The sequence below is a fragment of the Staurois parvus genome, unplaced genomic scaffold (genome assembly GCF_062004578.1).
Source record: "Staurois parvus isolate SC_StPar_1 unplaced genomic scaffold, SC_StPar_1.0 ptg000196l, whole genome shotgun sequence".
NCBI classification, from domain to species: Eukaryota; Metazoa; Chordata; class Amphibia; order Anura; family Ranidae; genus Staurois; species Staurois parvus.
In genome coordinates this window covers 4,635,656-4,650,348 of record NW_028317992.1, presented here as the reverse complement: position 1 = coordinate 4,650,348, position 14,693 = coordinate 4,635,656, and the positions used below count along the sequence as shown (strand labels likewise).

General features: G+C 44.1%; 1 protein-coding gene across 1 annotated transcript in view; it reads left to right on the top strand.

Annotated features, from left to right (window-relative positions):
• LOC149461639 (sialidase-3-like) overlaps window positions 1-13,631 on the top strand; it is a 38,212-nt gene extending 24,581 nt beyond the window's left edge. Inside the window, exons 2-3 of the mRNA XM_089678024.1 lie at window positions 6,070-6,283; window positions 9,748-13,631. Of these exons, the coding sequence (XP_089534150.1) occupies window positions 6,086-6,283; window positions 9,748-10,707 (1,158 nt within the window). The 5' untranslated portion in view covers window positions 6,070-6,085 and the 3' untranslated portion in view covers window positions 10,708-13,631. The remainder of the gene's footprint in view (window positions 1-6,069; window positions 6,284-9,747) is intronic.
• The last annotated feature ends 1,062 nt before the right edge of the window (window positions 13,632-14,693 follow it).

Here is a 14,693-nt window from a genome sequence, read left to right as displayed (position 1 = left end):
TACCTTTTTATAGGCTTTTTTTGAATGTGGGCAAGGACACAGGGGTCCCATGATCCCCTATTGCCCGGGGGCCCTATGAGTTGTCAGTCCACCTCTTCCCTTGTCGTTACATCGTGGAAAATTGGATGATCATTTGCCTGATTTTCTCATAGTATGTATAAGGTTTAAGGCTCCGTTCACATCTACGCAGTTTGCTTTTAGTCTGTTTTGCAGTGTTTTCCGCAGTTCATTTTGCATTTTTATACACACGTTTTTCACATGTGGGCAGAATAAAAATGCAAATCACGGCAAAAACGCACTACCAGCAGATTCTCCATTGAACTCTATTGTAGAAATAGCGCTGCTTTTTGCTTTTATAAAAGTCCCTGACCCTTTTTCAAAAGTGCAGCAGCTCACAAAAGCATAGATGTGACCCTGTTCCATAGGAAACCATGTTAAATGGACTGTAGTGCGTTTCTGCAAAAAGCACTAAAAAAACGCCTTGGTGTGAGCAGAGCCTAAATGTCGGACATCAGTGTGCTAATTAATCAGCTTTCCTGTTCTTCTCTATGACAAATAGAAGCATCTGTGATAGAAGAGACAAAAAAAGCCTGCCCTTTAAAAAAAAGGCTTTACTTCCCCTTTACCACTTGCCTACCGGGCACTTCTACCCCCTTCCTGCCCAGGCCAATTTTCAGCTTTCAGCGCTGTTGCACTTTGAATGACAATTGCGTGGTCATGCAACACTGTACCCATATTACATTTTTATCGTTTTTTCTCACAAATAGAGCTTTATTTTGGTGGTATTTAATCGCCGCTGGGTGTTTTATTTTTTGTTCTATAAACAAGGAAAGAGCAAAGAATTAGAAAAAAAAGTCTTTGTTTCTATTAAAAGGTAAAAAGTAATTTTTCTCCTTCACTGATATACACTAATGAGGCTGCAGTGGTGGGCACTGATAGGCTGCACTGATGGACACTGATAGGTGGCACTGATGGGCACTGATGAGGAAGCACTGGTAGGTGGCACTGATAGGCAGCACTGATGGGCACTGATAGGCTGCACTGATAGGCGGCACTAATAGGTGGTACTGATGAGCTGGCACTGATGATGGGTACTGATAGTCGGCACTGATGATGGGTACTGATAGTTGGCACTGATGATGGGTACTAGTAGTCGGCACTGATGATAGGTACTGATAGTCGGCACTGATGATGGGTACTGATAGTCGGCACTGCTGGGAGGCACTTACTGGCAGCATGGCTGGGCTGCACTGATGGGCTCTGGTGGGTGACACTGGTGGGCACAGGTGGGTGGCACTGCTGGGCACTTGTGGGCGGAACTGATTGGTGGCACTGCTGGGCACTGATCATCAGGGCACTGATCCCTGCTCTGATAGCTCAAGGAAACTGCATCTGAGAACCGGCAATTGCATTCCCCGGTGATCAGTGTGTCATTGGACACGCTGATCACATGGTAAAATGCCGCTGTGATTGGTCTTTTACCACATCACGTGATCAGCTGTGTCCGTAGGACACAGCGATCATTGAGATTGCCGGGTGAGTGCCCCTGGGGGCGCACAGAAGAGCGCGCTCTGGGAGGACGTTATATGATGGCCTCCCAGAACTGGCTGGCCGTAGTGCAGCCGTCATTCGGCTACCTGCGGTCGGCAACTGGTTAAGGGCCTGTATAGACAGGTTTATGTTTACTTTGTACAGATTTTGCATTCCTATACAAATGTTCAAATCCTTCTTAAGCAGGTCACATGCAAGTCAGAAGGAGCTCAGCTGCAGGTCAATGGGTTGTGAGCGATCTCAGATGTCATCAACACAAACCCAAAGCCCATTGGCACAGATAGAATGTGGGCAGTAAAAGAGAGCGGGCACCATCAGAAGGGCCCCATTGGAACCTCTTTTTCTACATGACTGGCTCAGTGCCTACAGTTTCCTAATAGGAAGGCAGCCCTGGGTGTAACGTGAAGATATGATTGTATACATACTCCATGTGTTTTATCAGTGAAGAATGCACGGTGCAAGGGAAAAGTATGGAGGAGTCGCAGCCTGTGAAGGAATGTCGAGGGGGTAGTCTAAGTGTGGACTGAATGACGCAGAACTCTTGTAGATCTGTGAAATGAATTCTCACATATTTATATCGCAATTTCACAATTCAGCTTTGTTATCTCCTACTATCACACTTCCCATCCTTCTTTTTCCATGAATTTTTCAGTCTCGGGTTTTGATGATGTACCACCAAGAAGCTACAGTATATTGTGAATGCCGTCCCTTCCTAGACAACACACAGCTTCATCTCACCTACTAAAGACTCCAGCTTTTAGGGCCGGTTCACACCACATGCAGTCCAGTGGGGGGTTTTTCTGCATCAAAAACGCATGGATAGTAGGTTAATACTAATTATCGGCTCGCTGCAGGCAGGATAATCAGGACTCCATAAAAGGTAACAGAGGCCACGAGGGTTCCATTCCCGCGCCCTGACGTTTATTTGGTTTATAATAGAAGAAATATGAAGTCATACGGCATAACTCTGCCAGGGAATGTACAGAGAGGAGGAAGCAGCTTAATCTATCCGCCACATCCCGTAAACAATTCCATCTCTTCCATTTCTCGCCTGCTTGGCATCTTGCCCTCACAATGAACCTTTAAAATCTCACTCCACCTAAAATGAAATTTTGTTATGGATAAATCACCAGCGTGACATTATGGGGGTTATTTAGTAAAACTGGAACGGGCAAAATCTGGTGCAAATCTGCATAGAAACCAACCAGATTCCACGTTTTGTTGCCAAAACTTAATCGAACAAGCTAAAGCTAGAAGCTGATTGGCTACCATGCAGAGCTGCACCAGATTCTGAGTGCTCCAGTTTTAGTAAATCTTCCCCATTGGGGTATTCATAAAACTGTTGTAAAACATTCTGGAACAATGTATAAATCACTTTTCCCTTTTACAAGTAAAGAACAAAGGAGGATCTGTTCTTTCAATATAAATAGTGGACTCTTGCCGATAGCGGCTGTCACGTACCTGGTCGAGGCCGAGCTGAGGGCAGGGTTGCCCTTACCCCTCTTGTCCTGTTTCCCCTGGGAATGATGACAGGGTTTACCAGGGCACAGAGAGTCACGGGTGCCTGTAGGGGATCTGGTTCTGAATATCTTGGAAGCAGATGCAGAGCTGCAGCAGGCCAACGGGTACTGGATCTAGGGTGTGTAGTTAGATGGGCAGAGGTCGGCAACAATCGGGCAACAGGAGTGCAAAGTCAGGAACCAGGAGCAGAGTCGGAGCCAGGCCAAGGTCAGCATCAAGTGGGTAGAAGATGTACTAGAATAGCACGCTGGAAGCAAGGTCAGGTCACAAGCCAGAGTCATCAACAGAGGTTCAGGAACAAATAGGATAGGTAAGCCGGGTCTGGGTACACATGAGCACAGGGTCAGGTCACAAGCCAGAGTCAGTAACAGAGGTTCAGGAACAAACAGGACAGGTAAGCCGGGTCTGGGTACACATGAGCACAGGGTCAGGTCACAAGCCAAAGTCAGTAACAGAGGTTCAGGAACAAACAGGACAGGTAAGCCGGGTCTGGGTACACATGAGCACAGGGTCAGGTCACAAGCCAGAGTCAGTAACAGAGGTTCAGGAACAAACAGGACAGGTAAGCCGGGTCTGGGTACACATGAGCACAGGGTCAGGTCACAAGCCAGAGTCATCAGCAGAGGTTCAGGAACAAACAGGACAGGTAAGCCGGGTCTGGGTACACATGAGCACAGGGTCAGGTCACAAGCCAGAGTCATCAGCAGAGGTTCAGGAACAAACAGGACAGGTAAGCCGGGTCTGGGTACACATGAGCACAGATTCAGGTCTCAAGCCAGAGTCATCAGCAGAGGTTCAGGAACAAACAGGACAGGTAAGCCGGGTCTGGGTACACATGAGCACAGGGTCAGGTCTCAAGCCAGAGTCAGTAACAGAGGTTCAGGAACAAACAGGACAGGTAAGCCGAGTCTGGGTACACATGAGCACAGGGTCAGGTCTCAAGCCAGAGTCAGTAACAGAGGTTCAGGAACAAACAGGACAGGTAAGCCGGGTCTGGGTACACATGAGCACAGGGTCAGGTCTCAAGCCAGAGTCAGTAACAGAGGTTCAGGAACAAACAGGACAGGTAAGCCGGGTCTGGGTACACATGAGCACAGGGTCAGGTCTCAAGCCAGAGTCAGTAACAGAGGTTCAGGAACAAACAGGACAGGTAAGCCGGGTCTGGATACACATGAGCACAGGGTCAGGTCACAAGCAGAAAGAATTGATGACCACTCAGCAATGAACCTGAGCCCTGTAAGGCTTTCACCACTTCAGGTCCGGACACTTTCATCCCCTTCCTGTCCAGGCCAATTTTCAGCTCTCAGCGCGATCACACTTTGAATGACCATAGCGCGGTCATGCAACTCTGTGCCCATATGAATTTTTTAGCATGTTTTTGAGACAGATAAAACTTTATTTTGATGGTATTTATTCACCACGGGGATTTTTATTTTTGTTGCTATATAAATTAAAATGTCCAAACATTTTGAAAAAAAGTGTTTTTCGGGATATCTCCAGCAGTAGGTGCTCTGTTCAAACCAGATAGTGAGGTGACCGGTATATATGATAAGGCTGTGCACTCACCAGATGCACAGTTATTCTGCGCATGTAGAGACAATGCTCATGTAGGGCACGCTCCAGGCTCCCGTTATAAATCTGGTCTGGTCAGGTATTCCCCTCACTGCTCTCCTCAGCTGGCAATGTGATATCTCTTGAAATCCTGCAGAGAGCTGCAGAACATCAGCTGGAGGCCGTTCACCTGAGCTATCTGGTTTGAACAGAGCACCTATTGCTGGAGATATCCCGATCTCTTATATTCACATTTGGACTATCTATTCCATCATTATTGTCCACCGCGAGTCACTTCTACAGTGATGGAATACATGATATCACTGAAGTCACTTTATATGTTGGCACCTTGTCACAAGTCACTTTATGTATTTTATATAATTCTCATCTATACCTTTGATGCATTGATTATTGCTTAAAATGTACAAACTGTACAAACTATACAAACAAACAAACTGTACAAACAAACAAACTATACAAACTGTACAAAGTGTACAAACAAACTGTACAAACAAACAAACTGTACAAACAAACTGTACAAAGTGTACAAACAAACTGTACAAACTGTACAAACAAACTGTACAAACAAACAAACTGTACAAACAAACTGTACAAACAAACTGTACAAAGTGTACAAACAAACAAACTGTACAAACAAACTGAACAAACAAACTGTACAAACTGTACAAACAAACTGTAATAACTGTACAAACAAAGTGTTCAAACAAACAAAGTGTACAAACAAACAAGCTGTACAAACAAATTGTGCAGCTCTGACCAAAGTTGAATGATACCTCTGCTATAGGTGTAGGCCATTTACATACTTCATAACGCCTGCCTTAAAAACTCCCAGAGATTGCGCTCCCCTGTCCTGCCTTGTTGCTAGGAAGTTGCTAAGAGACTCCCAGCTGTTACTGTTCACTTTAACTATCACAAGCTCTTTCCCTGATTCAGACCGCTCACATGTGCTTTCTTTCCCCTGACGTAGTAACAGATGTTCCAGAAATATAGTGAGCTTCTACTTCCCTCTGACACAATTAGTATCAGCCCTGCCTACTTCATTTCTAATGGATTACATAGAACACGGACCCCTCTTCATCTCCAGAACCCCTCCTTTTTGCACAGGAAATAATCAGCTCTCAGGATTTCTGGCACATTCACCTGGTGTTTTTTGGCAGTTATCAAACAGTGGTATCTCATAGGGGAGCACATAAGAGAGGTTCATAGTTAGGATGTACATACACATTAAAGAGACTTTGGCAATGAGCTGTCCCAGTATCTACATATTGAAAACAGGTGCGGACCTGCAATACATTTTGATAGAACACTTGCAATGTATATAGGCCACCTAACGAGCATTGTTCTTTCTTCTTCAACAAATAATGTGCATTTTAGGACATATAAACTGATTTGTCTGATGGGATTCTTACCTTTGTTTTCCTTCAGAAGGGCAGATGCCATCATGAAGGCCACACAGCCAGAAAGAACAACACTATTCAAGAAGGAGGCCAATGGCGCTGTCTTTCGGACTCCATCTCTCATCTACATCAAAGAAGAGAACACATTTTTGGCCTTTGCTGAGAAACGCAAGGGTGAGGACGAAGCCATGGCCGATTTCCTGGTGATGAGAAGAGGAATCTACAAAACGGGATATGTGACGGTAGGTCCAACAAGAGGGGATATGTGACGGTAGGTCCAACAAGACGGGATATGTGACTGTAGGTCCAACAAGACAGGATTTGTGACGGTAGGTCCAACAAGACGGGATATGTGACGGTAGGTCCAACAAGACGGGATATGTGACGGTAGGTCCAACAAGACGGGATTTGTGAAGGTAGGTCCAACAAGACGGGATATGTGACGGTAGGTCCAAGACGGGATATGTGACGAAAGGTCCAACAAGATGGGATATGTGACGGTAGGTCCAACAAGACGGGATATGTGACGGTAGGTCCAACAAGATGGGTTATGTGACGGTAGGTCCAAGACGGGATATGTGATGGTAGGTCCAAGACGGGGTATGTGATGGTAGGTCCAACAAGACGGGATATGTGACGGTAGGTCCAACAAGATGGGATATGTGATGGTAGGTCCAACAAGACGGGATATGTGACGGTAGGCCCAACAAGATGGGTTATGTGACGGTAGGTCCAAGACGGGATATGTGATGGTAGGTCCAAGACGGGATATGTGATGATAGGTCCAACAAGACGGGATATGTGACGGTAGGTCCAACAAGATGGGATATGTGATGGTAGGTCCAACAAGACGGGATATGTGACGGTAGGTCCAACAAGATGGGTTATGTGACGGTAGGTCCAAGACGGGATATGTGATGGTAGGTCCAAGACGGGATATGTGACAGTAGGTCCAACAAGATGGGATATGTGATGGTAGGTCCAACAAGACGGGATATGTGACGGTAGGTCCAACAAGATGGGTTATGTGACGGTAGGTCCAAGACGGGATATGTGATGGTAGGTCCAAGACGGGATATGTGACGGTAGGTCCAACAAGACGGGATATGTGAAGGTAGGTCCAACAAGATGGGATATGTGACGGTAGGTCCAACAAGACTGGATATGTGACGGTAGGTTTAACAAGATGGGTCATGTGACGGTAGGTCCAAGACGGGATATGTGATGGTAAGTCCAAGACGGGATATGTGACGGTAGGTCCAACAAGATAGGCTATGTGATGGTAGGTCCACAGAAATTGGGTTTTAGAGAGAGTATGCAGACATCACTTTCCAAAGGTTTTGGCAACAGCTTTTGACGGTAAACTAGCCATTATATACAATGTAGCTCCATGCAGCAGCCTCTCCACTTATGTACACAGCCTGTTCAGTCAGGTGACCACAACTGCCAACTTTCTGAAAGTGGGACTCCTTTTAGCACAATCTGTGTAGGTAAAGGACACACTTCTTCAGCACCACCAGTTACCCAAACCATGAAAGATTAATACACAAAAATAACGTGAAACCCACAAATGCTTTTTTCACCTCTCATGGGTTTTATACAGACTTTGTAACTTATCAAATGTAATCTTTTTTAGAAAGTTTAGTGTAGTACATTGGTCTCCAAACTGTGGCCCTTTGCTTGCCTTTATCCAGCCCCTGGGGCACTGTCCCTCTCACTGATACGAGACACTATTCCTCCCACTGACACCAACGATGGGGCACTATTCCTCCCTCTGACACCAACGATGGGGCAAAACTCCTCCCACTGATACCAACGATGGGGCACTATTCCTCCCACTGACACCAACGATGGGGCACTATTCCTCCCACTGACACCAACGATGGGGCAATACTCCTCCTACTGATACCAACGATGGGGCACTATTCCTCCCACTGATACCAATGATGGGGCACTATTCCTCCCACTGATACCAATGATGGGGCACTATTCCTCCCACTGATACCAATGATAGGGCACTATTCCTCCCACTGACTCCAACGATTGAACACTATTTCTCCCACTGACACCAACAATGGGGCATTATTTCTCTCACTGACACAAACGATGGGGAACTATTTCTCTCACTTACACCAACGATGGGGCACTATACGTTCTACTGACAACAACAATCAGGCATTATTCCTGCCACTGACACCGATGATTGGGCATTATTCCTCCTACTGATACCAACGATGAGGTACAATTTCTCCCACTACCAATGATGGTACCAATGGCCAACATCCATCCCCCCTAAAGTCTGAAGGATAGTAAACTGGCACTTTGTTTAGAAAGTTTGGAGACTCCTTGTGTAGTATAACACTTTTGTTAATTATACAGACCAAAAGAAGTACAATTTGAGGAGTAGCAGGGACAGGAGTGATTTTGTCTCAAAAGATGAACTGTTGGGAACTGCAATATGAATAACCCTTTGGTATGGGTCTGAAATTTTATATATATACACAGATACACAAGGTGGTATGGAAAAGTTTCAAGGCTACTTTTGTAATACGCCAAGAAATGGTAGCACAAGGCTGCATGCACAGTCACAGGGAGCACCGACCTTCACAAGTCAGTGTGCCAAAAGACATAGTCCTGTGTACATCGGAAGCTGTGCAACTGGTGCTATTCTGACCAAGTGTGTTACTGCGTCTGCTATTTCATCATGGACAGCAAGTAAGAACAAAGAAAATGTGAAATTCTGCGTGAAACTGGGCAAGTCGCTGGATCTCCACAATGTTGTCAAAACAGTCACCTGTGAGCTGGATCTTCATCTTTGGGAAGAGGGCATTTTCAGGGGTTGTGCTCATTGAAGGTCTTCCTGATCTCTCATCGTCTTCCAGTGATGTTCTTTCACTCTTGATATGTGCGTGCCACTCAAAACACCTTGAACGACTCATTGCAGCATCGCTGTAAACCTGCCGAAACATGTTAAATGTCTGTGGCAGATTTGCCCAGTTTCACATTTGCTCTTTGTTCCATGATAAAATAGCAGACGTGGTAATGCACGTGGTCAGAATAGCGTCAGTTGCACAGCTCCCGATTTACACAGGACGATGTCTTCTGGCACAGTGACTTGTGAAGGTCGGTAGTCCCTGTGACTGCGCGTTCAGCCTTGTGCTGCCATCTATTGGCGTGTTACAAAACTAGTCTTGAAACTTTTTCATACCACCTCGTGTATATATATATATACTTCTATATATTCCAGCTTCTATAACCGATGCTGAGTCACTGGGAGGGTTCAGTTTAAACACAAGTGAGTAAAAAATTCTAAACACGTCTCCATTTACAATTACACATCAGATCATGCTAGCTGATATATATATATATATATATCAGGTAGCATGATCTGATTTCCCTCACTTGTGATTAAACTGAACCCTCCCAGTTACTCAGTATTAGTTATAGAAGCTGGAGGTGGTGTCACTTGATCATCTTTTTATAAAGTGGATTTATGGATATCCACGTGTGGTGGCATTGAGCATGAGTTGCATTATCGAGGAGCAGAGATAGGGTTCAACACCTTTGAATGTAACTCAATGAGGGCTTGGAGCAGTGTTGATGAAGTCTTGTATACACAGAAAGTACTGATTGAAGCTACTGCCGCAATCACTATGGGGCTTCTTTGAAAAGTATAATTACATTGTCTTATATTTCTTCTTTCTAGTGGGAAGGTACCCAAACTCTGCATGATCTCTGCCCAAAGAATCACCGCATGATGAACCCTTGTCCTGTCTATAATGAGACAAACCAAGTTCTGTTCTTATTCTTTAACTCCATACCCAGTGGGGTAACCGAGAAACGCATGAAGAAGTGGGGAAACTCCAGCAAACTCTGCTACGCCACCAGTAAGGACTGCGGGAAGACATGGAGCTTAGTGACCAATATAACAGAGGTGTTGAATGGCATTGACAACATGGCCACCTTCTTCTTGTCTCCTGGCCACGGTATCCAGACAGATTCTGGAATAATGGTAGTCCCTGCTTACGTCTACGTCGCAAAATGCTGGTGTATTCAGTACTGTTGCACAAAATCCCACTCGTTTTACCTCTACAGTAAGGATGGGGGCAGCAGGTGGAATGTATCAGAAAGAATCAGCAGGTTTGAGTGTGCCGAATGTCAGATTGCAGAAATAGTCTGCGAAGGTAAACAGAAGATGCTCTACTGCAATGCTAAAACCCCATCCAAGTACAGGGTGGAGGCACTGACACTGAACGCTGGTGGTGAATTCAAAATGACTGACAAAAGTCGAAAGCTGAAAGACACCGGGGATGGAGGATGCTCCGGGAGCATTGTAAGCTTCCCAGGGATTGACCAACCAGATGAGGAAGGCAGTTACTGGCTTCTATATTCTCACCCTGCTAAGAAAGACCGCAGAGAGCTTGGCATCTTCTTAAATAAATCTCCTCTGACATCAGAAGCTTGGTCCAAGCCATGGGTGATTCACGATGGCCCAGCAGCTTATTCTGATCTTGCCAGGTGCCATGAGGCCAATACCTTTGCCATCTTATTTGAGAGTGGGACCGAGAATGCTTATGAGGAGATCAATTTTTGTCTTTTCACTGTGGAGGATGTTTTGGAGAACATCAATAAGAAGAAAAGCTTCTTCTCCAGATTTAAGAAATAACTGGAATGACATAAAACCATCTTTTTAACCCACACTGGTCTTGTAAAATTTTGGAAACAATATATTTTGGACTGATGTCTTACCAAAAGATTCCTCAAGTGTTCCTCTTCATCTGCCTTTATGTACTATATTGGTGGTCAACCTTTCTTAAGACATGATGCCAAGTATCCACTTGAGGAAAAGTCCAAGATTTCCTACTGAATCTGCCATATTTGATGAATAAACTGAATGATGCTGGACAAAATGTAATTTTGTGTTCTCAACTCATATACTGATTGAAAGCAGAGTAGATGTTTAATATTATCCATGAGGACTGCTGGATGACTACATAAACCCAACACTTAGTGCAAGTTGCGATTTTTCTTTTTGGCATGTTTCACTTAGATGAACACTACTGCTGTCATACAGCTTTTGTCCGATGTGCCTTCAAAGCTCCACTTTCAGCTCCTGGTCAACAGCAGTTGCAAAATGCACACATACTGTAGAAGTAATGGCGGGTAGCATGAAATATCCCCTTATAATTCACTTGTAATGTGCTGTGATCTCCCATCAACTTATGTTTTAGTTGGGATTTTCATTCTAAGCAAAAGTGGGCTGGCAATACTATCAAAGGTCAAACAGATGTGAGAGGAACGTAAATGGAAACCTAAAAATGTGATACACAATTGTTCATATCACCTTGAAAAAAAAAATGAAGCTAATATATCCAACTTGCTAGTGTTCAGTTCAGTAGGTGTCTACATGCAATCACAGGAGTGAGGGCCTTCCATACTGATCGTTCAAGGTTCATGTATATGAAACCACTCTGCCTTGTGGTCAGATTGAAGGCTATACCTATGCCTTCAGTTGGCTGTACAGGTGGACTCACAAAGGCACTAAAATGAAATGATCTGAACTTTTTGCAAGCACCACGTGTAATTGTGTCGGTGTAATCAAATTCACCTATTCAATAGATTAGGACCGAGTATTTGTGAAGCAGAGCACTGGGCTATAAGTAAAAGCTTGGCTGTTAAAACACAGTATAGTAGACCATAGTCAACACAATAAGAGTCAACAGAGCCAACTGCCCCAAACTAGTCGCATTTATCTAACGACTGAAGGACGTTTAGTAAAGTGGCTCTTCTTACCAGAAAGAATCATCAGGATGCATCAAAATGCCAATGGACTCGTATTTCATATCTGAAGACATGAGAAATGGCACAGCCTACTCTATGTACTAAACATCCCTATATATATTGTTTGGTGGTGACTGTTTCATTGTGACAGGTCTTCTAGCTGTGGCGTGATGAGACTGCCACCAACTTCTTCTTTATGTATGGTGCTGTTCAAGATCATGAAGATTTGATTGTTTTAACCACTGGTGGATGGAGCCATGATGGAGCAATACCTCAATGGTGCCGGAGGTGATCCAAGTCTTAGAGATTTGTCACTGGCAACTGAATCGCTAGTGTGACATAGCCCTTAGTGAACGCTTGCCAACTACCAGCCAGCCACTATACTAAACACCCATTGAATGTGCATTAATTAAGCATTTTAGGCTCCATGTACACTGCAGCTGATAAACACACGTTTAGGAGCTTTTCTGCGCTTTTTTCAGCAGCCCCTGAACTCACCCTAATGTTTTCCTATGTGTCCAAGTACACAGAGTCGTTTACAGGCAGTTGAGTTTACAGTTGTTTTTTTTTTTAACGCACCAAACTTGCGTTCAGGAGTAGATTTTATCAGTGTTTCAAATGCCAAACGCTTGTAAATGCGGCTAACCACGTTTATAAACGTTTGCATTTGGAAATGTTTTTTAACTCTTCCATTTCCAGATGCTGTCCAGAGCCTTTTTTCATCATGAAAAATGCATGCAAAGCGTTTTCCCGGCTCAAATGGACCCGGCACACCATACTTTGAGGTTTCGCATGAAACAAAATATGTTAGACACTGCTGTAATAATTTCTGCACAGAAATGAGCTGGAACACATCCAAACACCACGAAAGACAAAAAAGAAAAAGACAGCTAATCTCAACACATACTGCTCTCTCTGCTTCTGCTCTCTCTATTTCTCTCAAAATGTCTGAAATAGTTAATTTTTTACTGTTTTTCAGTGCATTCTGGGCATTTTGGAAGGTCTCCTGAGGTTATCTTTAACCCCTTTATGCCGGCCGCACACAAATGTGTGGCCTCCCGGCATCTGGGCCTAGACGCTGAGTGGCCGCACATTTGCGTTCAGGTAAGAAAAAACATATGTGCTGAGAGCGCACGCCTTGCGCGCTCCCAGCACACATGTCTGGTACTCACGGAAAGGTCCTGGTCTGCTCTTTCGATCGGGACCTTTGCTGATCATGTGATCGCTGTGACGACGCATCACGGCGGTCACATGATTTCCTAAACCACGCCCCGCCTCCCAGCGTCTGAAACTCTTAAAGGGCCGGGAGGCGCCAGTGGGAAGGGGTTAAAAACGCTTCTAAACGCCCATAAACGTGGTATGCAAACGTGGCTAAACAGACATTTTTTAACCTACGTTTTCCAGCAGTCAGTTTCCATCGTTCAGAAGTGTTCTGTGTACATGGAGCCTAAGAGTTTGACACTCAATCAGACATCTGGGTATCTCTATGGTGGACGCTCCATTGTTTCCCTCAGCAATAAATGAGAGCTGTTCAAATCATGAACTGGACAATATTTTTATATAATGTGATTTATATTACAGTATTTTCTGACTTGTAAATTGATTTTTTTATGACTACATACTAATGATTTCCAGAGCAGTGCTAGCGGTATAATCCTGGAGAAGGATCTGATACTAATAAAAAGCATCTTCTTGTTTTTAAAAGATCAATTCTTGGAATAATTAAATTCAACCTATTAACACTATGTTCTTGTTCCCTTACATTACGGTGGATGTAAAGTCAATGAATAAAATCTTCTATAAGCTTTATCATGGTAATATCATTTCAAAAGTCATTTTAAATATGCAGCTTGCATTTAAATAATACCTGGTGATCCTGCCATGAGAGTCCTCGTTCAGGTACTTCCGATGACAACACTCCCAGTTCTTTCTGTCCCTGACTACTAGTTCACCTGCGTAGTCATTCTTTCACACACGCTTATGATGGAGACAACGGGTAGCAGCTTCAGCACACACTACATAGTTAGGGCTCATGTACACTGCAGCTGATAAACTCACATTTAGGACCTGTTCAGTGTTTTTTTCAGCAGCCCCTGAACTCACCCTAATGTTTTCCTATGTGTCCATGTACACATCGTCGTTTACAAGCATTTGAGTTTACAGTCGTTTTTTTTAATGCAAAAAACTTGCATTCAGCAGTCGATTTTATCAGCTTTTCAAACGCAAAGTGCTTGTAAACGTGGCTAAACGAGGCAAATCGAGTTTATAAGCGTTTGCGTTTGAAAATTTTTTGTAACTCTTCAAGTTCCTGATGCTGTCCAGAGCCTTTTTTCATAATGAAAAATGCATGCAAAGAGTTTTCAAGGTACTCAAATGGACAAAACACTGAACACAGGATGTTCCTACCAAGCTTGTCACACATTGTAATGACCAACTCACACCTCAGACCTTTCCCACCCTTGGAAACAAAAGATATGTTATTGACCATTCACACCTCAAATTCCTCATGAAGACCCCATGCCCGGTGGCCTTAATGACTCCCTCCACCAGACTCCTTTCCCACCCTTGGAAACAAAAGATATGTTAATGACCATTCACACATCAAATTCCTCATGAAGACCCCCTGCCAGGTGACCTTAATGACTCCCTCCACCAGACACTTTTCCCACCCTTGGAAACAAAAGAAATGTTAATGAGCAACTCCCACCTAAGCTAATCTCAACACATACTGCTGTGTCTGCTTCTACTCTCTGTATTTCAATGAAACAGTCTGAAATAGTTAATAATTTCCCACTTTTGAGTGCATTTGGGAGGTTCTTTTGTGCTTATCTTTAAAAAACGCTTCTAAACGCAAATGCACATAAACGCATT